At 43.8% G+C, this 25841-nt stretch overlaps 2 protein-coding genes and 1 long non-coding RNA gene across 4 annotated transcripts in view; 1 reads left to right on the top strand and 2 right to left on the bottom strand.

Moving 5' to 3' along the window:
* Window positions 1–7053: 7053 nt before the first annotated feature.
* Window positions 7054–15196, bottom strand: ppp4r2b (protein phosphatase 4, regulatory subunit 2b). The gene is made up of 9 exons (XM_030420361.1): window positions 15087–15196; window positions 14282–14363; window positions 13800–13970; window positions 11217–11310; window positions 11089–11126; window positions 10909–10983; window positions 10651–10791; window positions 10245–10546; window positions 7054–8635 (listed from the first exon to the last, which is right to left on the bottom strand). Exons 1-9 carry the CDS (start codon window positions 15118–15120, stop codon window positions 8265–8267), a joined length of 1308 nt encoding a protein of 435 aa, XP_030276221.1. The 5' UTR covers window positions 15121–15196; the 3' UTR covers window positions 7054–8264.
* Window positions 15188–20674, top strand: LOC115583478 (uncharacterized). The gene is made up of 2 exons (XR_003984370.1): window positions 15188–15819; window positions 20284–20674. It is a non-coding gene; the product is annotated as an uncharacterized LOC115583478 (long non-coding RNA).
* Window positions 16609–25841, bottom strand: part of gxylt2 (glucoside xylosyltransferase 2) — a 24052-nt gene continuing 14819 nt past the window's right edge. For both annotated transcript variants that reach the window (XM_030420360.1, XM_030420359.1), the window contains 4 exons: window positions 22440–22691; window positions 21958–22081; window positions 19368–19540; window positions 16609–17789 (listed from right to left, as the gene is read on the bottom strand). In XM_030420360.1, coding sequence (XP_030276220.1) covers window positions 17613–17789; window positions 19368–19540; window positions 21958–22081; window positions 22440–22691 — 726 coding nt within the window. In that variant the 3' untranslated portion in view covers window positions 16609–17612. The remainder of the gene's footprint in view (window positions 17790–19367; window positions 19541–21957; window positions 22082–22439; window positions 22692–25841) is intronic.

Below are 25841 nucleotides of genomic sequence, written 5' to 3'. Positions count from 1 at the left end.
GAGTTTGACATTGTCGTAACAGTGGACAACTGTTAGCAAGCCTTGTCACATGAAATAAAATACCCAATTTAATCAGCCTAATTCACTAAGTGGGGTTGCAAAATAGTCCATCCCTTATCACTCAGCTGCAGTAACTTGGACTTGGCCAAAAACAAACTTTGCGGTTGGATATTTTCACCTCATGGCCCAAGGTTAGGTTTATAAAGACGTACAGCTGTAAGCCTTCCAGAGCCCTCGATGATTCATCTGACCATGTCAAACTTTTGGGGCTAATCTGAGGATTATATTGGCATTTGACTTTCAGTCTGCACATCTGAGAGTGCGAGTTAACGATGTGATGTGCTAAATGAAATGATGGTAAAATTAAACTGTTCCTCATTTTCAAAGGATTCCCCCCCGAAGGGCTCCACTTAGAGAACCGCTGGAGTGAGGAATTAGAATCTCAGCGTGATACGAGCCGTAATTGAAAGACTTAGTAGCTGGAAGAAAGACGTGCTCACACTGTGGTTATGGAGAAACATCGGTGATTTTGGTAAAATGAGAATTATCCTCCGACATTTATACAGAAACGCAGGACAAGAAATGTGTTCGTGTTCTGCGTGTGTGTGTGTGTGCCAGAAAGGCTTTGCAGTGACAATAAGTGTGTGTGCACTTGGTCGCATGTGTACGTGTGCAGTCTGGTGGAGCTTTTATTGACCATTAGCATTTATTAATACCCCTGGAGAGCATGAGGTAAGGCTGGAGTTCACATATTTAGGAGCACTTGGTTCTTAGATGTCGACCTTTTAATACTTACCATCTCCACCTTCCCTGTTCATTTATAATGCATGTGCCATGACGTATCACTAGTCATTCCCATAAAATGCTGGTCTCTCGGTGAGTGACTCTTATTTCCTGCCTATCGATTTGGAGTGAAATGAGCAACCTTAAATGTGACAAAGGCTGCACTGTGGTGGTGGAGGGACCGCGCTCGTGACACACGATTTTTCCGGCCTCCCGCGGCAGTGGTTTCTCAACCCAACCATGGCATGTTCTCACAGGCTATATTTCAACTTTACGTCCCAGCCGCTGAAAGTAAATCAATACGACTTAAGTGTTCGTCTCAAAAGAGTCTATTTCATTAGGTTGGTTTTCGAGGGGGCTTAAATGAAATAAGCGCTGATTGTATTTAGTGTAAAGAGTTCAAGTCACCGGCCCGGTCAGTCTCTTATTTATTTATGTCTCTGCTGTCAGACGCGCTCGGACCGCGGAACCCGAAGAATCACCATAACGTCAGTGTTCCCTCGGACAGGTAGCAGCAGCAGCTCACGCACAAACTCTCCAGTGCGGCCTAACAATCCATTATCATCATCATAAAGCACCCGAGCAGCCCTCCTCCTCCTCCTCCTCAGCCGCAGGATGCATGTGTACAATCACACTCAACGGGGGGATCAACACACGCACGCACACACACACACACACACACACAAACACGCACACAATTGCTATAATTGCACCTTTATTAGTCTCCCATTCACACTTTTTTACAACCTGGCGCAAAGAGCAGGTCGCGTCTCTGGAAATGGCCTCTAAAAGCATGAGGCTGCTGCAAACAGACCCTTCAGTGCCATTAGACGGAGTGGCTGAGAGGGGGGCGGGGGGGGCGGGTGGAGGCAGACGGGCCCTGTGCTGCATGGTACATGGTGAGTGAAGTCAATTAGTGTACTTCATTAGAGTGTAGTAAAGTTGCAGGAAGGCCGTGACCTGGTGATTACTGCTAATGTTTCCTATTCTTAGATGGATGTTTTAGTGAGGAGGTACAATTTTATTTCGTCGCTGCTTTTGCATCGGAAATAGAAACATTTTGAGAAACGTAGCATTTTCTGACACTGTATGACCCGTGACACCTACAGTATTTATGCTTATAATGGGCTGGGGGTGGGTCGGTTGAGATGAGGCAAAACACTGTCACAGAAAAGGGGAAACCCTACCAAAACAACTTGAAAGTCACACAATTTCCTGCAACTTGACAACAACAAAACAGAAATTCTTGTTATTGCTGCTGAGCTCCTGTGACCAGAAATACGCTCCCATTTAGCCCGTAGAGCACCGCACACGCAACCACCGCTGCCTCTGACCTTATTTACCCGAGCGATGTCATCGTTATGACATCGGCCTTTATCATTTAACAAGACTGGAGTCTACAGCCGTGCTTGCTCCTCCCTCTGACCTAATGATGGTGCTACAGGAAACTTGCAGGGGAATTCTGATGTCTCTTTGTTTACATATTGTGGTGTGTAGATGACTCATACGTACAAGAAGTTGCAACGCGGGCTGCACAGGCTGCAGTGTAATCAAAGTCAAACACTTTAACTCGCTTGTTTTTGCCACAGACAGGCTCAGATTATCATTGTGCGTCTGTCAATATTCCACAAAGGGATCCAGACAGAGAATGACTTTTTTTTGTTTAAGAGAACAATTCTTATGTTTAACCAGTAACAGCTGGCTGGGGCGATCCGCTGTGAGTCATTTACTCACCAATATATCGGGCAGCGAGGCAGATGAAGGAAGAAGGATGGAGCGGTGAGGTCTGCAAGCTCACCTGAGCTCAGATGTTTTCCCTTATTGCACCCCTTTTCCATTTCCCCTGGAACTACTTTTCAACCAGATCTCTGCATTTGTTTCCACCTAGTTCCAGATTTCATAACAATATTTACGTCTTTCATATAAAGCCCCTACATGACCTGACTCCACAGCTACTCTCTGACCTGCACATCAAATATGACACACCTCCGGCCGTCAGTAACGGGCCCCGTAGGTTCACTCAAAATGTTGCTGGATTATCTTACTGGCTTGTCTGAAATATGTTTCCTTTGCCTGCTCCCTATTTGCTGTGTAGTATTTGTATGCGTCTGTGAGGCTGATGCCCGTCTCGGAAACATAAGGCGAAGCACTTGTGTAGGAGTCACACTCGCGCTCGCTCCTCTGTGTGCACAACTTTTTCAACACTGACCTGATTTCCCCTGGCCAGGCTCCCAGCCAGCAGCCGGCCATAAATGCCACCACTTTACGTATAACGCGCGATGTCTCAGAATCTCCCGACTTGGCACTTTTTGACGGGCCGATCACAAAGCAGGGGCGCAGATGGAGCGGCTGAACCAAAGCACCCTCACCCACTTACTGTCTCTGCTTCTGTGCGACGATGCCACTCTGACAGAGAAGCTGGAATCCAGACGGCAGCCAGCTGAGGGTCGATCCGCTCCTCGGACCTGCCGGAGCCCGGACATCAGGATAATTGGATCTCAACATTTTCTTCTTTTTTTTTCTTCCTGCTGACCACATCCAAACATGAGACAGTATTTCTCACGGTGCCCACTCTGCTAAGCAGTGCTTGTGAAGTCTGTCTGGAGGCCTCCTGTGGCGGAGCCTCCCCGCTGACTTCACTTTTAGGTGCGCCTCTTGAAGTGAGGGGGGGGATAAACATCGGAGTCTGCCAACGGGGTTGAACAGCAGCCCACCCACTGTTGGTGTTTGCCATTTTTGTCAGAGCAGTTCAGAATGTTTGACCCCGCTGCGCGCCAAATAACGTAGCCTGACACCGACATTGACACCGACCGCCGCCCGGTCCTTGGCGTGCCCGTGCCTCCGAGAGAGACAACAAACATGCGAGGCGGCGCAGACAAAACCGGTGTCACACCTTTATTTTCCCCCCAACAAAAAAAAGTCTTGGATCTTGGATTCACCACATAATGAGACGCTTGCAATTAGAAAGCAGCGCATCCTAGATCATTCTGATAAAAGCCTGTTTTTTTTTTTTTCTCCCGCGAGAAACGAGACACGTGGGAGTGGATCTGACGTCTGCGGGCTTTTTGAAGAGGCGTGATAAAAATGTGTCTCAGGTTGAGCCAGGAACCGACGCTCTCCCCTGGCGTCTGGACAAGAGAGAGAGAGAGAGAGAGAGAGAAGAAAAAAAAAGATGGTTAAGCCACCTCATATTCATTCACGGGCGGGCGTGCTCTCCCGGAGAAAACTAAATTGGGGCAGGCGAGAGTTCACCGTGCGGACAGCGCTGGAGAGGAGTGGAAGGGAGGTCACGATGTCTTCGTGGTGCTTTTTCAGGCGATTCAAAAGCGGTGAGGAGGCATACTGAATGTGTCACAGCCTGCATTCACCAGCAGCAGCAGGGGGAGGAGGAGGAGGGGGAGGAGGAGGAGGACTGGGTCTGCATTCTGATTTCAGGGGCAGGCTGAGGAAACTAAACATCACCCTCTATTGGATTACACGGAGATTGCGTGCTGTGAACTCTGAGTCCTGTTGAACCACTTAATATGCTCCAATCTCACAAGTGATGCGCTTGAACCGAAAGAGCGACTCCCGTGTTGTAATGACTTTTCCTAAGAAGACTCGATGTCATTTCTCCTTCTAATCCCGTCAGCGTCGGCGAGTGTGTCCGACGCCGAAAAGTGCTTCTCCCCCCTCGACGTGACAATTAGCTTGATTTGGCGCGCGCCGCCGCTGACCACGGTTCCATTAAAAAAAGTTCTCCTCTCGAGGCGAGCAGCGAAGCATGAAACTGTAATTTAAACGTGAACAGAAGCCCGGTGGGTTTTAAGAGCAGTCCAGGGGGGCCCCCCAGGGGTCCGTGAGGGGGCCTCGAGGAGGGTCAGAAGTGAAATGAGGAAGAGTTTAATTTCATAGTTATTTTACAGACTTGTTTGATCAGAGGCTTGACCTCAGCTGTCACCTTTCGTAATTACAGCCAGTTTATTGGAGTTTGGACTGTTGGGGGTTTAAAGAGAAATGTGAGCAAAGAAAAAAAAAACAGCTTCCAAATGATTCTGAAGAACTGGAATGCATCAGGAGGAGATGCAGCTGCACTTCTCAGACACAGCCCCGCAGTGTGTTTTCTTTCATTTGTTACTTTAATTTGATTTTTTTTCTTCCTTTTTTTTTTTTTTTTTTTGCTTCTCGGGTAACCCAGAGGCGGTTTTCCTCATCACAGGCTTTTGTATTTACCTTTCTGAATTTTTTTTTTTTTCTCCCCTGCTTAATGGAGCCCTGCTCCCCACGCCTGCAGATACAGGAGAAAGCAAAAAAGATACCGGTTGGGAGCCCGAAGCCAAATCTGACACACACATGAACCGAGGAGGAGCCGAGATTCAGTTAACAAGAGGCGACCGGCCGTTTTTCGCAGACCGCTGACTAAAAAGACCTAAGTCCGTGAAACCTCCTCTGTCCACATATATCTGCCGTCCAGGAAGCTACCGAGGGGTCAGATTAAATATCGTTCGGTGTCAAACTGCTTTTAATATCCCTCCTGAGCTGGCATTTGTTTCCCTGGAGACCAGCCTTTGAGGAGCCGCCGCCGTTTAAACAGCGCCGCGTGGATGAATGCAGCTTTATTTCCTCGGGGAGCCCGGGCACATTTCAGCAGTGAAAAGACGGCAGTGACGGACCACATTGTGGACCGACCCCACAGGAACACATCTCAGAGCTTTTGCTGAACAAATTGACATGAAAGGCCGTCTTTATTTAACAGGCAAAAGGTTTCGCTCCCCTAGCATGTTTTGATGATGATCGGAGGCCCACAACAGACGGCGAGATTCTACAGAAGAAGTTTGTGTTGCCTCACTACCTCCCTGATAACCTAATGGGTCGAACAGGCTGGCGTCGTCGTTTTTCAAATCAGGCTTCATTTGACCCCCCGATATGTGACACGGAGGACAGCTAGCGGTGATAATGGGATCTAGGTTTGGTCAGAGACACTCCTAAAAGAAAATCCTGCCCGCACATGATGTTTTTCTTTTTAAATATACATAATAAATGCCTCTGTTACGTAACAGTTCACTGCACGTGACCTTTTGTCGTGGCCGCCTTCCTACCAGAGGGAAACGCTGTGCTCACCCACACCAGAACTAATAGAAACACTTCCACAACTGACAGAGTGCACCAGGATTAATATGGCGAAATAACGCGTCAGACGCAGGTGTAAACATTCATGTTGACTGCATTTCATTATTTGGTTACTGTCACCTTTGCTGCTCCAGCTATGACGTGCCAACATGTGTTGAAAATGTTTCTGCTGCTCAGGACCCCAGACACCGTAGAGCCGGCTCATCAGAGACCAGCATACACTCAGGCTGCTCTTAACATGTACACAGTATTTTGGCGGTGTCAGTCCCAGTGCCACATTAACAAGCTGACAGCCTGAGGAAGCTCCTGGAAAACACAAAGTAGGTGTTGCATTTTTCTAAAAACACTTTGCTTTGCTTTTTCTTATGAGATTTGTTAATTGGCAGCAGTGATCTGAAAGCTGCAGTCTGTTGAAACACTTAGTGCGTTTCATGTGAATGCAGTAAGTACGCTGGTGCAGTACTATAAGCAATTAATATGCAGAGCAGAACTGGTGCACAGCAGAGCTTTGTGTTATGGTTGAAAGGCTGGGGTCAAAAGAAAAAGGCAGTTCTTAAATGTCTTTTTCGTGGCAGACATTTTTTTGAGTTATCATAGCAGGAAAAAGTGCAGGCGTGACTAACAATGTTAAAGTACAGTTCCAAATGTTACAGAACATTTATCCTGTTAACTGTATTGAATACAGTATTGACACAATATCTTAGCTCTGAAATATGCCAAGAGTTTGTCTGCTGATTCTGACTACTCTCAACCATATAGTCTGTTGGTATGATAACACAGATGCCTGCACTCTTGAATATAGTATCAACTTCAGTCTATATGCAACATTCTTTATTCACCATCAGAATTCTTTAAAAACTTCCTAAATGATGACCTTTCTTTTGAAATGAAATTAAAAGTGTAATAAATGAGTCATTCTGAAACATCTTTCTCTGAAACCTGTCTGCATATTGTTCTCGTTCACACACAAAGAAGACATTACCAGATCTATTGTGTTAATATCCCGGTTTCAAGGCAGCATAAGCTGTAATAGGGCCGTCAATCGCGAGATGGAATAAAGCCATAATTACAAGTTATTAATTACAGCTGTGTTTCCCTGCCTGCTCTACCAAGAAACAAGTGAACGGAATGAGGTGTGAAAGTAGTCAAGACCGCCACACATAAAAATGTTAACATTTATTGCTGTTTCTGAATACCGCCCTGAAAGCAAATGCATTCAGAGTATACACAGAAATTATACAATAATATATGGTTTCACAAAGGCAGTGAACACATACTGTATTACAATCTACAAAAATCTACTTTACAGAAATTTAAAATTCTAAATATCAAAAAGTACAGCTGCAGAAACAGGTGTAGAACTGGAACCAGAAACTGCTCTGGATATCGGTCGGTGAGACAACATGGTGACATCACGATACAAAGAAAGCGGAAGTCATCTTTGTACTTACAGCTGGTTTTGGAAACTACAACTGGCAGACGAAACAAAAACATACTCCAAAATAACTCATTGAATTGAAATGATCATATAAATTATGGTGGTTTTTTTTATGCATCCAAAATATATCATTTTACAGAAGACTCCTCTACAAGGTAGCACGTCATAGTATTGTTCAGTGGGATTGGTAGTGTATCATTGCAAAAAATATGGTTAAAATAATGTAAGGACACAATGGAAAGAAAATAGCCTCCCGTGTCAAGAAGACAGAGAAATTAATTTTAAAATGACGCATGTTCTCAACAGCCAGGTAGAGCTTGGTGGAGTAACAACATGGTGGTGGTGGTGGTGGGGTCTTACGTCTGATCGCTGGACTAAAGGACATTTTTACATGAGCTTCAGTCAGGTGCAGAGATGGTGGTGGCAGCTGATATCATTTCATAAATAATGAGGGGCTGGTATGGCTCTGTTCTGACCCTGGTAGTGTGGTACACTGGGCTTAAAGGGTACAAAACGTAGACTACCAATCTTGTCACAACATCCAATGGTTGGAGTGAGTGGCATTAGAAAAGACCCAGACCACCCCAGCATCCGAACAACCCCATTGCCTACAAAAAAAAAAAAAAAGAAGAAATCCAGCCTGGAATCTCAAGGCAGCTGAAACCAACCCCTTTGAAGGGAAACTTAAAAACAAAAAAAGGATAACAAGAGCAATAAAATATTCCAGTTAAAAAGAAAAAAAAAAAATTCAAATGAAAATTTATTTGTATGCCCACATCAATGCCAGGTAGCCATTTTGGAGGAGTGTCCAAAAGCGGGACGAGGCGTTTGTCTTGTGTACGAGGTGCAGTTATCCTCATTCCCAGTGACAGTCAAGCTGGATTCAAGGACAAGCTGGTTTATGGTCACACATGGCTGCAAGGGGGCCTTCAGTCTAGTCCTGCTCCATGGGCTCCTCAGTGGTCCCAGTGTTCAAGGTGGCACTATCCATGGCGCCCTCTGTAGGAGCTTCAGTCGTACTGCTGGAGGGAGTGAGAGCTATGTCTTCTCTGGCTGCTTCTGCACTCTCCTCTATGCTACAGCTGCTACCACTGCTGCTACTGCTGCTGCTGACTGGGTCACTGTTGCTCTCCTCACTGTCCCTGCTGGTCTCGGGGCTCTCCAGGACGCCTGCGGGTGCCTGCTGCTCTGTCTGATCCATGTCGCTGCCCTCCTCCTGGGAGCCACATGGCACCTCCCTCTCGTCCTGCTCGACCTCCTGACCTGAGCCTGCACACGCCTCGGCCTGGGTGCTGCTCGTTGGTTCTGTGGTGAACAAGTAGAAACAGGTTTTAATACACACAGCAGAGTACGTGTAACGCTGTGTCGGAACCCTCTTCAGACTGCAAGATGACCCAAATCTTTCACTTTCAGAAGGATAAATGATTGGTTTGCTCGCCTTCTCACACACACGCGCACATACACAAACACACAACTTGATTTGTCATTCAACAGAACTTGTCACATCCGCTCACATAGGTTTACAAAATGGATTCAATGTTTCCTGTCAGTATTGAAGAGAGCCTAGATTAAATTTACATCACAGTGCAGTATTTTAAATCGAGAATATCACCAATGAGTAATATGCCTGATGGTTATCTCATCTGGCTGGCTGACCTTAATTTTTACACAACCTGATTCACACCTGCAACTGATCGAGCGTATCAGTGTGAATGCAAATAACGTGCTTGCCATCAACCATCCATATGTCCATCTGACACAGATGCCATGAGTAATACTTATAGGCCTGATGAAGTGGTTTTTATTCTGAACATTTTCTCACAATAGGAGAGAAAACCACAGTCACAGCTGAGCTTGTGCTCGTTTTGACAGAGAGACAATTCTCTGTGAACATAAGCGTACATATGTATGTTAAACACTGAAAACCGGTTGGAATGAGTCTGTCCTAAACTGCAGCAGAGTGCGTCACACTGTTAGGAGACAGCCAAATCTTAGCTAAGAATTTTGTCCATGTGGAACATTGCAATAACAATCTGACAAAGTCACAGCTTGTCAACTGATCTAATTCTGTGAGAATTACCCAGCTTTCTGACTAACTGTTCAGACCGATATACTTATCCAAGGGTAGTAAAGACATTAATGATCATTTCAATACAATAAGCAATGTTTTAGCCCAACTGGTAATGAGCTGTAACACACTGTCAGATGATAGAGCTACAGTGCAACACATTTTCCTAGAAAACAAGCTGAAGTCATGCTGCTGAAGCTCCAGTCCCTTTAGTGCTGCTCCTTGTTTTGATGCATGTTTACAAACTTGGAAAATAATTAGAGAGCTTCTGAGCCACTGATGAATCTTATTATGCAGATCTGATTTTCTGATGAAAAGTTGTACATCACTGACATGCAAGCTCCAAATTTTCACCACGAGTTTGTTCTTAGGTAGAAAAATCTAAAAGGAATGCAGTCGAACATAACAGGCCTGCATGAATCTTGACTTCATGAAGGTAATACCAATCATTTGTGTTGGAACTGTTTTAAAGGTGTAGTGATTCAACTTTATGGTCATTTAGGAGGCTGCAGTTGGTTCTGCTGTTGAACTGTATTATGTTACAGCCAGGTGTCTGTTATTTAGCCTGTAACACAAACACGGTGGGCAAAATAATAGAAATCCTGTGAAGCAATACAATTAAACAGCAACACAAATTGAAACCTCCAAATTGACCACAGAGTTGAATGGAAAACTACAGCAGGGAATTTATATATGGCTCATTAGTTTTAGCTCGGTGCGCCTAATAAACAGGTGACCGAGTTCAGCATGCGAACATTAAAGCCTGTTTATCGTATCTTTCCCTGCTAACTCTTTTCGATGTGTAGCCTGAACAGCCCATAATACATTCCCACTAATATAATCTACCTTGGTCTTCAGTGGCAGCAGCACTGCTGGAGGCTTCATTCTCCTTGCTGTACTCGACCTTCTCCTCCTCCTCCTCCTGGACCATGGCTTCTGCCTCTTTTGAGAGGCAAGTGGCGTGTGAAGGCCTCAGTGTGTCCACCTCCTGCTCTTCCTCTTCATCCTCCTCATCTTCGTCCTCCTCCTCGTCCTTGCTGAACTTAAGTCTCTTCACCTCCTGCTGCTCGGCTTCCATGTCCTCTTCTGCGTCTGGGTGTTTGTTCTTCAGCGAGCTTCCCAGGGAACCTCCCGACGCTGAAACCTCACTGACAGACAAAGAAGAAACGGGGGATAAAGATGAAACTTTTCCAGTGAGTTCATATTCAACATGGAGAACAAAGTTTCTGGTGCGTTATAGCTTCTGACGTACCTTGAGTCCTTGTCGTCTTCTTGCTCTGTGTTGAGGTCTTTGTTGTCTGTGCTGTCGGGCAGGCCATTAGCTGCTAGTGAGTTGGCAAGAGACACCTTCGGTCGGTTCAGTGGCCGAGGAGTTCCAGGGCCGTTCACTTTCCTGATAAAAAGGAAACGAACGGACAAAAGAATATATTATAACAATGAAAATGATTAGCCGGTTTAATATAATGTGTGTGAATTCAGGATCGAGGACTTCATCTGTCCACAACTCAACCTTTCTGTAAAAGCAGATGTGTTCCCAGGAAGCATCACTCCATTCATTCTGTTCAGAGCGCTGCATCCATTTTTCCTGCACATGCAAGTTCAGAAAAACAATACCATTAATACAGTCAACTTCATATTAAGTTAACATTGTAACTTATTCTAAAAAAATATTAATGAAAATGACACTTACTCTGAGGTTGGGTGGACACAGCTGACCACCATTACATTCTAGAAGGAAACAAAAATACCCAAATGAGTAAAAGCGGGTGTCAGCAGATTAACAATGTATGGACAACAGCCACACTGCTGAGGACTCACCTTCTCCACCCCCCGGAGAAACTTATCTGTTCCCGTGTAGTTCCTCTTAGGTTCTGTGAGCAGCTCACACAAGCGCTGGATCGTAAATGGAATTCTAAAATTGAGAAAAGACAAACAAAAAAAATATTCGATATCCACCAAATGTCATTTGGGTGATTTTTAATTAAGAAAATGTATCTTAACATTTTGTTTCATCCTTTTATTTGGTGAATTTGGGAAGTACTCGGGGACAGTGCATGGAGGAGTAATTGCAGCAAAGTTGTGCATCAACATCACTGGAATGGGAAAATATTTTTAATATAAACGTATATTATTATATCATGGTGATGTTAATAATTGTGTTTGAGGTATTTTTACACATTTAATATATTACTCAAACTCCAAGAGCTCAAAACAGCATCTTCATGTGCCTTGTTTTGTCCAACCGATACTGCAAAACAGATATACAGTGTACTACCAGATTAAATAAAGAGAAGCGGCATTCCTCGCTTTGGGCAAGCTCTTTATTGCTCATAACTACTGACACGCCTGCTGCTGCTGTTAGTGTTCTCTTTCCATTCTGCTCTATTTGAATTGCCCACATTTTTTTGTCACCTTCATTTCAAACCGTGTCCGACTGTTGCCAGGTCCTTTTTGGATGGGGTATCTTTATTTTACATTCAATTAATGCACATCATATCCAAGCTCCACAATCTTTTCTGATGAAGCCCAACATTAGGGACGCATCAACACCTCTATTATTGAGTGTCCTAAAATTCCAATCCTACTGGCTATTAAACAGACACTCAGCACAACAGTTTACAGTGATCTTAAGTAATTGAGATTTGTGACACTGACATGTGACACATTGCCTTAATGGATTGGTACTGGTTCCATTGTGGATATTTTGAGGGCATAAATTAAACACCATGAATTCTGACACTCAGAGAAAATGGGGTTAATATAGTGCACTAAAGTAAAAAGGATCATTTTGGATACATTCCTGCTCTTGCTGCCACATGCACAAAAAAACGTACATTACTCCACCGACATCAAATATACAGATTTGGAAAAAAGTATTCAATAGAATGACACTGCCACACAATTTGGGACACGATGAATAAAGACGTGGTACTACTGTGTAAAATGATCAAAACAGCATCACTACAGCATGTCACAGTTGTAACACGTGATAAGGAACTTTTTTTTTAATTACATAGACTATGAACATCTGTGTAGCAGAGGCAGCTAGACATCACCTATTAATGGTGCGTGCTGATCGTGGGGAATATGACTTGCTCAATCTGCCTCCTCATTCCATCTACTCAGCCTGGCACTATCAATGTCATATCACTTTCATGCTGGCCAAAAAAAAAACACTTATACTCGCCAACATCTGGATTTGTATGCAATGTGAATGTGTACAATCGGGATTTACTCCCTGGTCAGTTGACCCTACAATAGTTATGGGTACTTTTCACGTCTAGCTCAGCTTGGCTGTGATGTGAATGAAACACCTGGGTGAACATGCCTATTCTCCTTCTCAAGCACGATTCAAAGTGAAAGTGTGTTAAAGTTCAGGCTGCTGGCTTGTTAATATCTTCCAACTGTCTCTTGAACATTGTTTAGTTGGCATTGGATTTAAAAGACAGACTGAAGTTAAGATACTTTTAAAAAGTAACTATTGTTTTTTGGCCTCATGATCTCCAATGAGAGTTGCACATAGGCACTACTGCCCATGTGCAACTCGCATCAGAGTTCAGCAAGAAGCTAGCGGTCTCACTCTTAAGCAACTTTCGTTATCAGTTCTGGTGTCTAATCAGAATATTATAAAGACATTTTAAAACCAGCTCAATGTCTTCTAGATGTTCCCTGATAAGGTTTATGATCTGCTGCTTTACACTGTTCCCTGTTTTTACAGCGCGTCAGTGATGACGAATCAAAGGGGAAAAAAACAGAAAGGCACTCGTCCACTGGCAATGTGAAAGGAGTTCATTGTAGATTATTAGCAGGTTTATACGTGATTTAAAAGGTGCATATACATGCAAGTGTTTCGTTGTAAAAGTGGTATCACAGAAATGCACTATATTAGCACATGTTTTGTCGCCTTTATTTCAGACCGTGTCTGACTGTTGTCAGGTCCTTTTTGGACACGATATATTTATTCTCGATTCAATCTATGCGTATCATATCCAAGTTCCACAATCTATTTTGATAAAGCCCCAAATTTGGGATGCATGAAAACCCGCTATCATTAAGTGTCCTAAAATTCCAGTCGTACTACCTATTTAATAGACAATCAGCACAATAGCATACAGTGAGCTTAAGTAATTGAGATTGGTGACACCAACATGTGAGGCATTGCATTAATGGACTGTTAGTGGTTCCATTGAGGGAATTCTGAGGGCACCATGTAGGGCATAAATTAAACATCATGAATTCTGACACTCCGAGAAAATGGGGCAAATATAGTGCACTACATAGTGAAGAGGATAATTGCCGATTATGAGCAGGTTTACCCGTTATTAAACAAAACCTGCATATATCTGGCCACTTTGGGTGTAAAAGTGGTATCACAGAAAAATGTACTATATTAGCACCTACCCATTATACCCCTTCACAATCTTCAGAATTCTCTCCTTCATATCTTCAAATGGAATTGACTCCACGTTGGGATTTGCAGGACCTCTCTGTTCAGGTGCCGAGGCTCTGAAGTCATCCATCACCTTCTCCAATTTAAACAGGAAGTAGTTCTTAAATTGAGACCATTGAACCCTAAAGGAGAAAGACACATTAAAATACAGGAAAAGCTGGCTAGATTAGTCGAACATACGAAGAGTGATGTTGCGCATGCTATGGTGTCAGAGGAAAGTACAGTCACACTTGCATGACAATCGCCCAACAAGCCCAGAAAGAAATACTCTTAAGTCTGTATAGAATTAATCCATCACTGCACATTTACAAAAGGTTTGGATACAATTATAGTCTGTTTAGAAACATCATTACAGACACAACAAAGTGTGTCTTTGTATGTGCTGGAACTAGTAATGAAAGGGCAATTTATCAGGCCTGCAATGTTCACTTACATGGTCTCTCCAGTCTTGGCAATATGACATAGAAACTGTTCCAGCAGAGGACATGGCTCCTGTTTTGCTTTCTTGTCGAAATCTGTGGAGACAAAATAAACCACGGGTTGAACAGACATACAGTGACAGAACGTTATGTACTAGGCTGTTCGTATGAACAGGCTTTGATTGAACCCAACTTAACGTACAGTTTTGATAGGCTAACTGTACCAGAGCAGGTGTGATTTAGCTGCCCGCAGTAATAACCTACTTTAGCCAACTAAACGAAGCTTGTTAGCGGGTCTCTGACGACACTTTTGTCTAATTCACGTTAGCTATTTACATAACGTAGCGTTAGCGGGCTAGCGGATGCTATATGTCTAGCTAGGTCCTTTGCTAGGTATAACTAGCTAAAGTTTAGCGCACTGGTTAGCATGTTAAGTTAGCCGCACAGCGTAGCCGGCACACAGTCGTCTACCAGTAGCCGGTGACACTGGCCAGTTACTTCATCTCAGTCAAAAATATCTGTCAGCAAGTTGACAAATACTGAGGTACAATAGATGTAAGCTCGAATATGCGTACAAAAAGAGCACCGTGCTTTAGTTAGCTTTTTTGCCCGGCTAATGAATCGGACAGACAGCTAACCATTTCCGTGAAAACGCTGGTAATGTTAGCGCTAGCTAGTTCGGTGTAGCCGCTAGCTAGCTAGCGACGTTAGCGTGTGAGCTGCAATCCGTTTATTTTTTATAACACAACGATTGCGGAAGCGCACGAATAGCACGTGGTCTTAATTAACACATAAACTATCGAAACAAACTGAAGTGACCTCTGAGCGCCTCTTGCAGCGAGTCAATTTCCATCACGTCGTTGCCCTCTGTCAGCCTTGTGGATGTAAAAAAGCAGACTGGCGGCTAGCTGCTGCTGCTAAGCTACGATCTCACAGGCAAAGAGGAGGGAGCATTTTAATATGGCGCCGTGAGGTCACTGCCTGCTCAGCAACAGACAGGGCGCTGCGCCGGGAACAGCAACAGTGCCGTGCGGAGAGAGAAGTAGTGGTAATCGATACAAATCATCAATAGCACAATGCATGAATTAAACGGTGGTATGACGTATTGATAAATATATACAGAGAAATGCGAAAACTATATAGTTCTTTTATGCATCACAATGTGAGGATATGATCTAGAGATATATCTATATGCATCTTTCTGTACGCTGCTGTGTGCACCCTTCTCCATCCGCCCGCTCACCCCAGGGACCAGAGCGGTTGGAAAGTCATCAATCATGTGTTATGTTGTTGTGTAGTCGATTAATCCGTCTGGTATTTTCTCAGTTAATCAATTGAAGTGATCAGGGCCGCCAGCTCAGTTGTCCAGGGCCCTGGGTCATGAGAGGGCCCCAAAAAAGACCCCCTTTGACCCTTCAAATAACATGCCGGGAGACCGTCTCGCGTTGGACATGAGCAAAACTGTCGGCAGTCCTGACGGTGTGACGAACCCAAGGATCATCACTTTGTTGTCGTAGAGGAAACTGTAGAGGAACCGTTAAAATATTCGCAGGTAAGAAGCTGGAATCAGAGAATTTGTGCCAGTCAGGGGCGGTTCTAGGGGGGGGGCCAACAGGGGCCAGTGCCCCCGTAACTCTGAGTCCGGACCCCCCTGTGGCCCCCTGACAGGGAGTCTGCATTAATAACACAATGACAGATTTCTTGCAATGATTTTGTTCTGATGGGAAAGGCAGAAATAAAGTGTCTCAGCAGTTTACTGCCCAATCAAATTGCTGAAATTGTAAACACTGCTTTGTCTGAATGAGGGATTTGTCCTTTTTTTCCGGGTTGTATGTGCCCCCTTACAAAAAAGCCGGCCCCAACCTGGCCCCCCTATTAAAACTGGTCTAGAACCACCACTGGTGCCAGTGCTATACAAACGTGTACTTATTGGACAAACATGAACAAGTAATAACAAGGTGGAAATGTACAACAGAGCAAACGTTTGTCCTTCCAGAGAAGCAAACAGCAGCTGATAACGGTGTGACGATGTTCCCCTGTGCTCTCACTTATTTGGGGCCCTATTTTGTTGTTTTTTTTTGCTAATCTGCCGTTCCCCAGGCCCCTGACACAGAATCAAGAACTGAAACTGGGTTTAAAGGGACTAAATTAGTTTGAAACCCTCATGGAACAGATCCGGGGCTCTCCCGGGCAGTTGGCTTTCCCCCCCCCTTCAAACATTCCCACTTTCTTAAAACAACAAAGCCATCGGCAAAACACATAAAGTCCAGTTTCAAATGAACCAGCAAATTAGTGAGTTGTCAAAGTAACTCTTCAGTGCGACACAGTAAACGAGACTCGGTTGATTGCATTGATTTATTTAGAAACACGTGTCGACTGTACAGCCACTTTCAGTTTCCAGTCGGAATGGTATATATTTAGATCATTACACCACATCGAAAGTTCTGCTGCTCAAACATGTGACTCATGTGTCCGCAGCAGGACCTCACATCACATTACAGACTAGGATACCGCCTCACACACACGCGCACGCACGCACACACACGCACGCAAACACATCTAGATCGCTCACTTTCTTGTAACAGTAAACATGGCAGGCATGAATATTCATATGGCACACGATCATCGGCTGTGGCGCGACGCCATCTTCTAAACGCTAGCACTTTTGGTTTTGATCGACTCGGTCAGCGCAGCATCTACGGACAGCCATCCAGCCCTAATATCATTCTGAAAGTGCATTTTTTTTTTACATTCGGCATGTGACATCGTTTCCTCTTTTTTGTGCCGTGTCTAATACTGTCAGTGGCGTTTGGCAGCTGCAGACGGACCGAGAACAAGGCGATCCCTCCCCGCTCACGCAGGCTCACTTCTCAACTCATCTGCTGGTGAAACATTCGATGTGGTGTCAGAGAAGAAAATAAAGGAGGATTTGCGAGACGCCTTCAGTTTTTTCCGATTTCAGCCTATGCTTGAGATGAAGAGCCGATACTTTCACAGCTCTTGATTAAAAAAAAAAAAAATAATGATGATAATAATAATAATTCATTCAGTCTTTTCTTTTGCACTGCAGCTTTCCAACGTTTCATCGCCGTACAATACTGGGATGCGAAAGGTTTAAGATGGCAGTAAGGCAAACCTATTCTACGGCATCACTGACCAGCACTGTATGCTCCTCTGTACACATAGGCCTATTACCCACCCCATCAACAGAGGATCGTTTAATAGTCTTATTAAAGGAAGTGTTTTGTGCTACGAGCGCAGAGCCGACAGTTCAGTCTAGGTGAGGCTGGTGCGACACACTATCCCCAGCGAGATGGTCCTCCGCGTTGTCGTATCTCCCATCGGTTATTTGTGCTTTTTGACGTGTCGGACCACTTTGTCCTCAAACACCTTCCTCATGGTCTTTTCTATCTGCTTGAGGAAGACTTGAGGGATCCGCCCACACAGCGTGTTGACCGTGTCCAGGAACTTGGTCTGGATGGGGTAGAACAGCGACTGGAACATGTTGTCCTCGAAGGGATACTGCAGAAACAGAGACATCGTCCTGTGTCACTTGTGATCCCACAGCTGTTTCAGCTCAATCGTTTTTTTTTTTTTTAATGGAACACATCACACAGGCTAAATGGTATTTACAAATTGTGTCGGGGGGGTGAGGTGCTGGAGCGCTGTATTAATCATAAATTACGACCCGGCTCGTCTTTAAGAGGCTTATCTCAGCGGAGCAGGGGATGACTGACTCTGCTGCCGGAGAAAACAAACTCTAAATTTAAAAATTGACCCAGATTGTTTAATACAAGCGACCGCGAATCTGCTTCACATGGAGAAATACACAAAGCTGCTCTTTTACAGAGCCAAAGTCATTAAAGGGTAAGTACACACATTTTACACATTAAAGCCCGTTTACAGATCTTGGGGATTACTAATGCATATGTGAAAAAAGCAGTATAAAGCCTTTTGTGGCTCCAGGGGAATGTGCATGTAATCTGATAAATTGCCTCCAGTGATGTCACTTAGGGGATAAATTGCATTTTGGGTTACGTACTCGACAGGTTTTGAAAAGGAAGAAGAATGTGTGGAATTCTCTCCGGTTCTGGAAGTGCCATGCTGGACAAGTGGACTGCTTATCGAAACCTGGTGCCTACATCACCCACAATGCAACTAAGTGACTCAGTGACATCACTGGATGCAGTTCATCAGATTACATGCAGCTTCCTCCTGGCTTTATAATACTTTTTTCACATTACCCTTTGAAATGTGTTAAAAGTTGTGGCGTTACCCTTTAAAGGAGCGGTCCAACATTTTGCAAATAGGCGTCTTAGCATTACCCAGAGTCAGATGAAAGGATTGATATCAGCAGACTCTTCCCTCGCTTCAAGTCGTTGTGCTAAGCTAGGCTAAATGTTTCAGCGCAGACAGCAATTCAGATTTGTATACAGACTCTGGTTAAATACTAAACAAGCGGATTTACCGAAGTGTGAGTGTGTTTGCTCCACTGTAATTCATGTATGTTCACGCTGCCCATATATAGATGGTGTGAATGAGTTTGAACATTATTAATGTGCATAATTTGGCCTTCAGAGCCATATTTACTGGGCTTATTACTCCAATAATTATGTGTGATATATATATATATATGTATCATAATATTATTCACTGTGTTACTTTTCCAACACACTGAACAGCCTCTGTAGACCTCATTAGACAGCATTTTGTTCTGCCATAGCAGGAAAAAGCACAGGCGTTGCTAATACCATTAACGACGGATAAAAGCAGCAGATCTGGAACCCGACACGCCTAAATGGAACGTAGTCATCGTTAATGCGATTAGGTACACCTGTTTTCCTCCGCTACAACGGGTCAAAATGCCGGCTGTGAAATGATCTGTTCACACCTAATCTAAATCTTTTATCTCACATCTGACTGATGCGTTTGTTTATGTTCCCGTCATCATTTTCGATCGATAAAAAACAAAAAATTGTGTCGTAAATACACGCGAACGAGAACATTTCTGCTGGTTCCTGTCTAAGATAATCAGGTATTGTTAAAAGTGCAATGCCATTTTGTGTCAGTAAAACCTGAACGTTTGATGGGGATACCTACATCACGGACTGCATCGTAAACTACTTTGAACGCCGGCTGCTTGTCGTCATGATACACGCCGCGGTTGCCGTGGAGGATGGACACGCCCTCCTCCTCGGCCCCTTTACAGTTACTGCCGTACATGCAGTGATCTGGCCGGTAGTTCCACTGGCAGGGAAAGATGAAGAGACACTCTGGAAAGAAAAAACACAACACACGTCATTGCTATACAATACGTTAGACCAAACATGGTATCTCATGGAATTACAATGCTAAGACACAGTAAATATGAAAGTTTAAAAGGGAACTTTGTGAATGGTAGGTTGCAAGTTTGATTGCCAAGGACGCCAAGATTAAAGAAAGCGCTAAAGAACATGAGCAGATGAATATAACAACAATATAATAACACATCGACACTGACACTTGAACCTGGTGTAAAAATCAAATAACAAATTCAAAGTGCCTCTGCTGTCTAAAGATCCAAGGGGAGGGTGTTCTGCAATTAAGGGCCACAAAAACAGAAAGCAGCCTCACCAGATCTCTTGTTGGACACTTTAGGAACTAGAAGAAAGGCGACAACCTGACGAGACATAAAATGCGACCACCATCTCCGCTGAACCACAGCCGGTTGTTTGTATGCCTGGAGGAACTTGTTTTTGAAGCGCAAACTGAATTTGCATCATGAAACTGTGGAAAGTGTAGACATGAAACAACCAGCAGTAGCAGGATATGTTGTCCCACAGTGGATAGATGCAAACGAATACAGTGTTCCAGGATAGAGAGCCATTCGATCTCATGAAAACAGTTTTTCAGTTCTGTTGGTCCAAAGGTTCACGTGTTGTAGTCTTACTTACACAGTATAATGCACCTTATGGTTCAAAATGTGATAAAGCAAAAGTCGTTTTCTTTCTTTCTTTCCTTTTTTTCATGGCTGCAGACCAGAGGTGCGCAACATATTTCCGGCTGTGGCGACGGGGGCATTTTTTTGGCCACACAGCCCAGTTCTGTTCCAGATGGCTCGTGTCCCACACACAGAAACCTCACAAACAATACGAAGAAAAAAAAAAAGAGGAAAAGGATGAAAGACGGGCCGGTTGGCATCAGAGTGAGGAAAAAGTCATCATCCTCTTCTTTACAGTCTGCCAGTTTTGACCGGTTCTCTCTGCACATGTATCTGTTTATTTGCACCTAAAGGACGGCGAAGACGTCTGAGAACGCACTAAGTTGTTGACACTGCGATGTTTTTGTTCACTTGAACCTGTTATATACAGTTGTATACCTAATAAGTTCTGGTCCTTGTACAGTATATGATCAGGCTTAAAAACGGTGAAAAATAATATAAATGTACAACTTTCATCAAAATGTTATCTCAATCATCACAAGACCAAGTGCAATGTTAAAATGGCAGAAGCTGTAATTTGTGGATAACTGTGTGAAAAACAGCATTATAATGAAGAAATGTGTCGTTGCACCGACGCTCTGGTCTTCAGCTCGTCTAGTCCAGGTGTAAGAAAACGTGTTTGCTCTGTACAACTCCCCAGTGACGGTCACATCATTATGATTTGAATATTTTTTTTCAGCAAAAGTGAAAATGAGGATGCCAAAGTGGTCGTTCCCACTGATCGGGACTCACATTGCAATTATAACACGCGGGCCCCGGGGCTAAATGATCAGAGACGGCAGTGATGATAAGCTCCAACGTTTTTGGAGAAATTGAGCCACTCATCTGTGACGCATTTTCCCTCTTATTATTATCATCAATCCAGAACAGAATATTTGTGGAGGGAACAGAAAAATCTCTCTCTCCTCGGATATTTATTTTCTCAATCTCAATAACACATAATGCAAACTATGCAGTGCAAATGAAAAAATTAATAAATTCTGTTTTTAATCTGTTTTTTTTTTCTTCTCTCTTTAAAAATAACAAGACAACTAGTAAGAGTAGCAGTACAGTTTTAATCTTTATGATATTCATCTTTAGATGTGATTTTCTTTTTCGGCCATATCCTGCAGTCCTAAAACATACCGACGTCTTTCCATTTCAAAACTCCATCGTGTCCGGATCCAAACAGAGAGCACCCCCATCATCTTTTATTCGCATTTCCCTGATTTCAGGACAGGCAAAAAAGAGGTCAGAACGATGCTTATGGACCAACCGGAGCATTTCTCTGGAGATGGCTGAGCCCTCAGAGCTGCACCGTGCAGAGCAAACAATTGATTGGTTGTGTTTTCCGCAAGCAAACATTTGCGATGCCAACTCCACCGCTGGCTCCGAGCGCTTAATGCCCACATCTGGCTGCTGCAGCTGGAAGTCAGTCTGCTGCTGAAGCCTGCTGTTGCCTACAGCCACAGCCTCGTGTGTTTACCGATCCAGAATCATAATGCGGACTGGTTTATTGTCGGTGCAATAAGACGCAATTTATGTGGACATGTTGATAGTGGGAAACCGCTGTGTTTAAAGTGTCTAGAGTTATAATTCAAAATGGATTTATATAAACAGTTTGACACTCTGGCTATGCCTTCGATAGCAGCTTCATACTGTTTCAGTGTGATAACAATGTGTGTTACGATCATTAAAGATGACATGTTGAACAGGCAGCACGGACTGTACCTGGGTTGTAGTGGAAGATAATGTTGAGGAGGTCCTGGTCCCCCCAGGTGATGTGGTTCTTGTACTTCTGATAAAGTGGATGTAGAAGATCCTCCCACGACAGGCCGCTGGGGATCATACTGTTCTGAAATACCAACAACCATATTTCACTCACAAACAGCTCAAGAGCAGCGTTTTTATTTTTTTTTCTTCCAAAAAAACACATCATCAAAGGAGGAGCGCATTTACATTCCCCTCTTCCAATTGCAATCTGCTGGCAGTATTGAGAGCTGGGGAGCTGCTAAATTGAGTTCTGCGGGCAGAAGTGTGTGATGCGACCGTGGTAATCAGAAAGCTTCAATCACGGCCCACTCAGAGCACTCAGCCTGTGACTTCAGCTCATCGAAAAAAGCACCCTTCAGAATGCAAAGAGGGAATCGCAGCTCACTTTAGCCTTCTGCTGGTCAGAGTGTGAGCAAACAGCCACTCTGTTTTGACCTTACTTTAAACATGGTGCTGCGGATCCTCGTGAGATTCATCAGCATGACACCCGAGTTGACCCCCGTGACTCCGTAGAAAGGGTGGCGTGCGAAGCGGCTGTACCAGCCGATCTTTGGGACCTCGTGCTCTGGGGCCATCGCTGCCAACTGGGTGCTGTTGAAGGACTTTAGGAGACTCCAGATGTCGTCCATGGGCCGCAGGAAGAGCACATCGGTGTCTACGTAGAGCAACGAGTCCACGTCTTTCAGGATGACCTGGGAGGACACAGGTACAGGCATCAGTAGAGCGTTTATGACCACAATGTTAGTCATTACCATGTTAGCTTCATACACCTCATGACAGTGTTAAGCTTGGAGTCGTAAAAACAAGAAACATCATTGGCGGGAACATCATTGGTTTTAAGTTGGCACGCGATATGTAATGGAGGAGAGTCATCTGGGATTAGAAACTGTATTTATCGTCACTCCTGTTTATCAGCCTGACTGCAGCAGCAATACACTGTCAGGTGTTCATGCACTGTAATGTTGGCTGGTGACTGGAGCCGGAGGGGAGATGTTCTTTCCTTCACAAACAGCATTACAAAGAGGAGAGGGGGGGAAAAAAGAAGAGCGAGAACTGGAGACTCTGGTGAGTGATCAGTAAGAGTTGACTTGAATTCAAACACGCTAGCGTTCACCACACTGATCATAATTCATTCTGAGTGGGAAATAAATGTCTGCACAAAATATAATGGCAATCCGTTAAATGGCTAACAAGACATTTCGCTTAAAACCACAAATGTCATGATGGGAAGTCACCACGGTCAGAGGAATATAATGTCTGTGCAGAGGCAATCCATCCTGTGTGTCTTTTTAGAGATTTCTCTTCAGACCAGTGTGGTAAACATTCAGCTAAAATAGAAAAAACCTGACAATGTAAATCTGCTGTTGCATTTATATGTATATACATATATATATTTCTATAAAGACACATTCTAACTGTGTCATAATACACCTCCCAGCTTGCTTTCAGAGACTTTGATGCACTCACGCATTGATAAAGGACGCAAAATCTATCGGTGGCTGACAAGGACAGAAAAATGAAATTACTGTTATTGTTCCAATTATGGATTTTCAGCCAACAGTTGCATCTGATAATGTGGATCCTTGGCTGTGGAGGCTTGGCTGCGGACTAGGGATGCCACTCAAAATTGGCTTTCTGGTTGGACACACACACACGCGCGCACACAAACACACATATACACACACGGTGGAGATCAGAGGAGAGAATGACTCATGCCTGATAGCTGTTTGCCAGCTGTTACTGCAAAAGTCATGCAGCCTTCCAAGGGCGTAGCCATTAATTAGTGCAAGTAGAGTACGTTATTCTAATAGTTTTAGTAACCAACACATGCTTGTCCACTGTCACTGGTCTACAAATAGTACAGTGATCTAAAAAAAATTAAGACTATTACAAACAGGTTGGTTGTATTTGTTGTAGTAGGCATGGTGAAGCTCTATATTAGTGTTGTGTTAGAAAAATACACTTGTTTTCCTCTTCATATTTTTACCTTAGTACTATCAATATGACCTGTCAGTGTATTGGTATTTGCAACCAGAAACATGGAAATCATTGTGATAGAACTCCATATCAATGCATCTAATAAAATAAAACTATAAACCATGCAAACAGCATCATCAGTATCAATCCGGATCCCATAAAGTGAATATGTGGGATTTTAGGGACTTTGTTAAACAATCACATTTGGTTTTATGAAGATCAACAGATCATTAGTTTTGAACCCTGACAACTGTCATTTACCTTCTTCTTTTAAAAGACAGGTGTATTTTACAGCGGCAACTTCTCGCTATCCTGGTGTTTTTCTCGCAGGTTAGGCAAGTTCAAATAATATTCACCAAAAACAAAGATTAAAAAAAAAAAAAAAAAAAAAAAACATTCTTTGAGGATTCAACACAAAGCAATAAAAAATAGAAATTCAGTTTGCTACAAAGCTCTGTTTCTCAAATCTGGCCCCATTAAACCCTCCTCCCAAACAAATCAATAAAGAACCTCTGAAGAACTTCCGGCAGCAGCAGTCGGTGGAAGTGTCTAAAAGCACAGCTGGAGGCTACTCGGTAAGCTAGCTGAGTCAACTTTGAAGAGTTTGTCTTCAGATGGGAGCAGGTAGGCGAGGGTGGAGAGAAAAAAAGTACTGGGAGACTCGCTGATCCTGCTGTTAATCTTGGTGATCGAAATTCAAAACTCATTTCGATCAGTTCTTGACTTAGAATTGAAATCATGGCACCCCCAGTTGTAAAACTTTCCTTCCAGGGGTTTCCATAAGACTGAGGTGAAGCTGTCCTAACCACGATGGAGTCTTCATGAATGTTCATGACTGTTAACCACCATTAAAAATCAAATCACTGACTAAAAGACACTTCACAACAGTCATTAACATTCGTTAAGACTCCTTAATGTGCAGTACAGGCGTCAAATTATGGTCATGTCTTATGTAAACTGGTACCAAAAATGCTGACTTCTACTGTCCGTCCAGAACAATGATTTGAGTCGAAGATTAGATAATTACTTCCTGTATTCACTGATGAATTGTGCTGTCGGTGAATGGTAGAAAAAAAAACGACTGTGTGAGTTTGGCTGAGGCGAGATTTGGTTTTGACTCTTCACTAACAGCCAAACTTCAGAAGTGAGAAACTTTGCGAGTTTGAATGAGATTGCTGACAGCCTGCAGTGACTCCCCAGTTTACACTGAGTACATTATGCATGGCTTCACTGCTAAGCCCGCGCTGTCACACAGTGCACCTGTACCAGTCCCAAATGCCATTAAAAAATGTGTAACATGGACAGACTGAGGGTCAGACTGCCTCTCTGGCAGACTTAGAACGCTGCTAACTGGGATGATAAAGTCTGAGGCGTGGGGTCATTAAAGACAGACCCACTTAAAGCCAATGGGGGGAGTTGAGTGGTAGTAAGAAGCCACGCTGCACTGTGTCTGACAGTGAACTGTGCCTGCTCTTTGTTGGATTGTGTTGCTGACAGCAGCGGGGAGGAGTGGTGTGACAGAGCAGCGATCAATACCAACAAGCACTGAACAGAGCAGTAACCCACTGTTTCAACAACATAATTTCATGTGTGCGTACACACAGCTATGCAGTAATGGGCACTGTGGACTAGAATCCCCGAGTGGGAGAACACACATTTCTCCTACGAATACTGCTCTGCAGATGGTGCGGTTACGCTCTTCAAAACACAGTCCGTCCACATTATTTGCATCAAAGTTTTCTCTTAGAGCTTGTATCCATGGTGATACGTGTTCGGTGCCACTGAAGTTCTGGTCACGAGTAACCAAAAGGGCGACACAGCGTTGGAAAACAGGTCAACTGTTGACGAAGGTTCTCAGTCATCCA

Source organism: Sparus aurata, chromosome 6 (assembly GCF_900880675.1).
Source record: "Sparus aurata chromosome 6, fSpaAur1.1, whole genome shotgun sequence".
NCBI classification, from domain to species: Eukaryota; Metazoa; Chordata; class Actinopteri; order Spariformes; family Sparidae; genus Sparus; species Sparus aurata.
The sequence above is the reverse complement of the archived record's forward strand: the minus strand, read 5'-3'. Positions and strand labels throughout refer to the sequence as shown.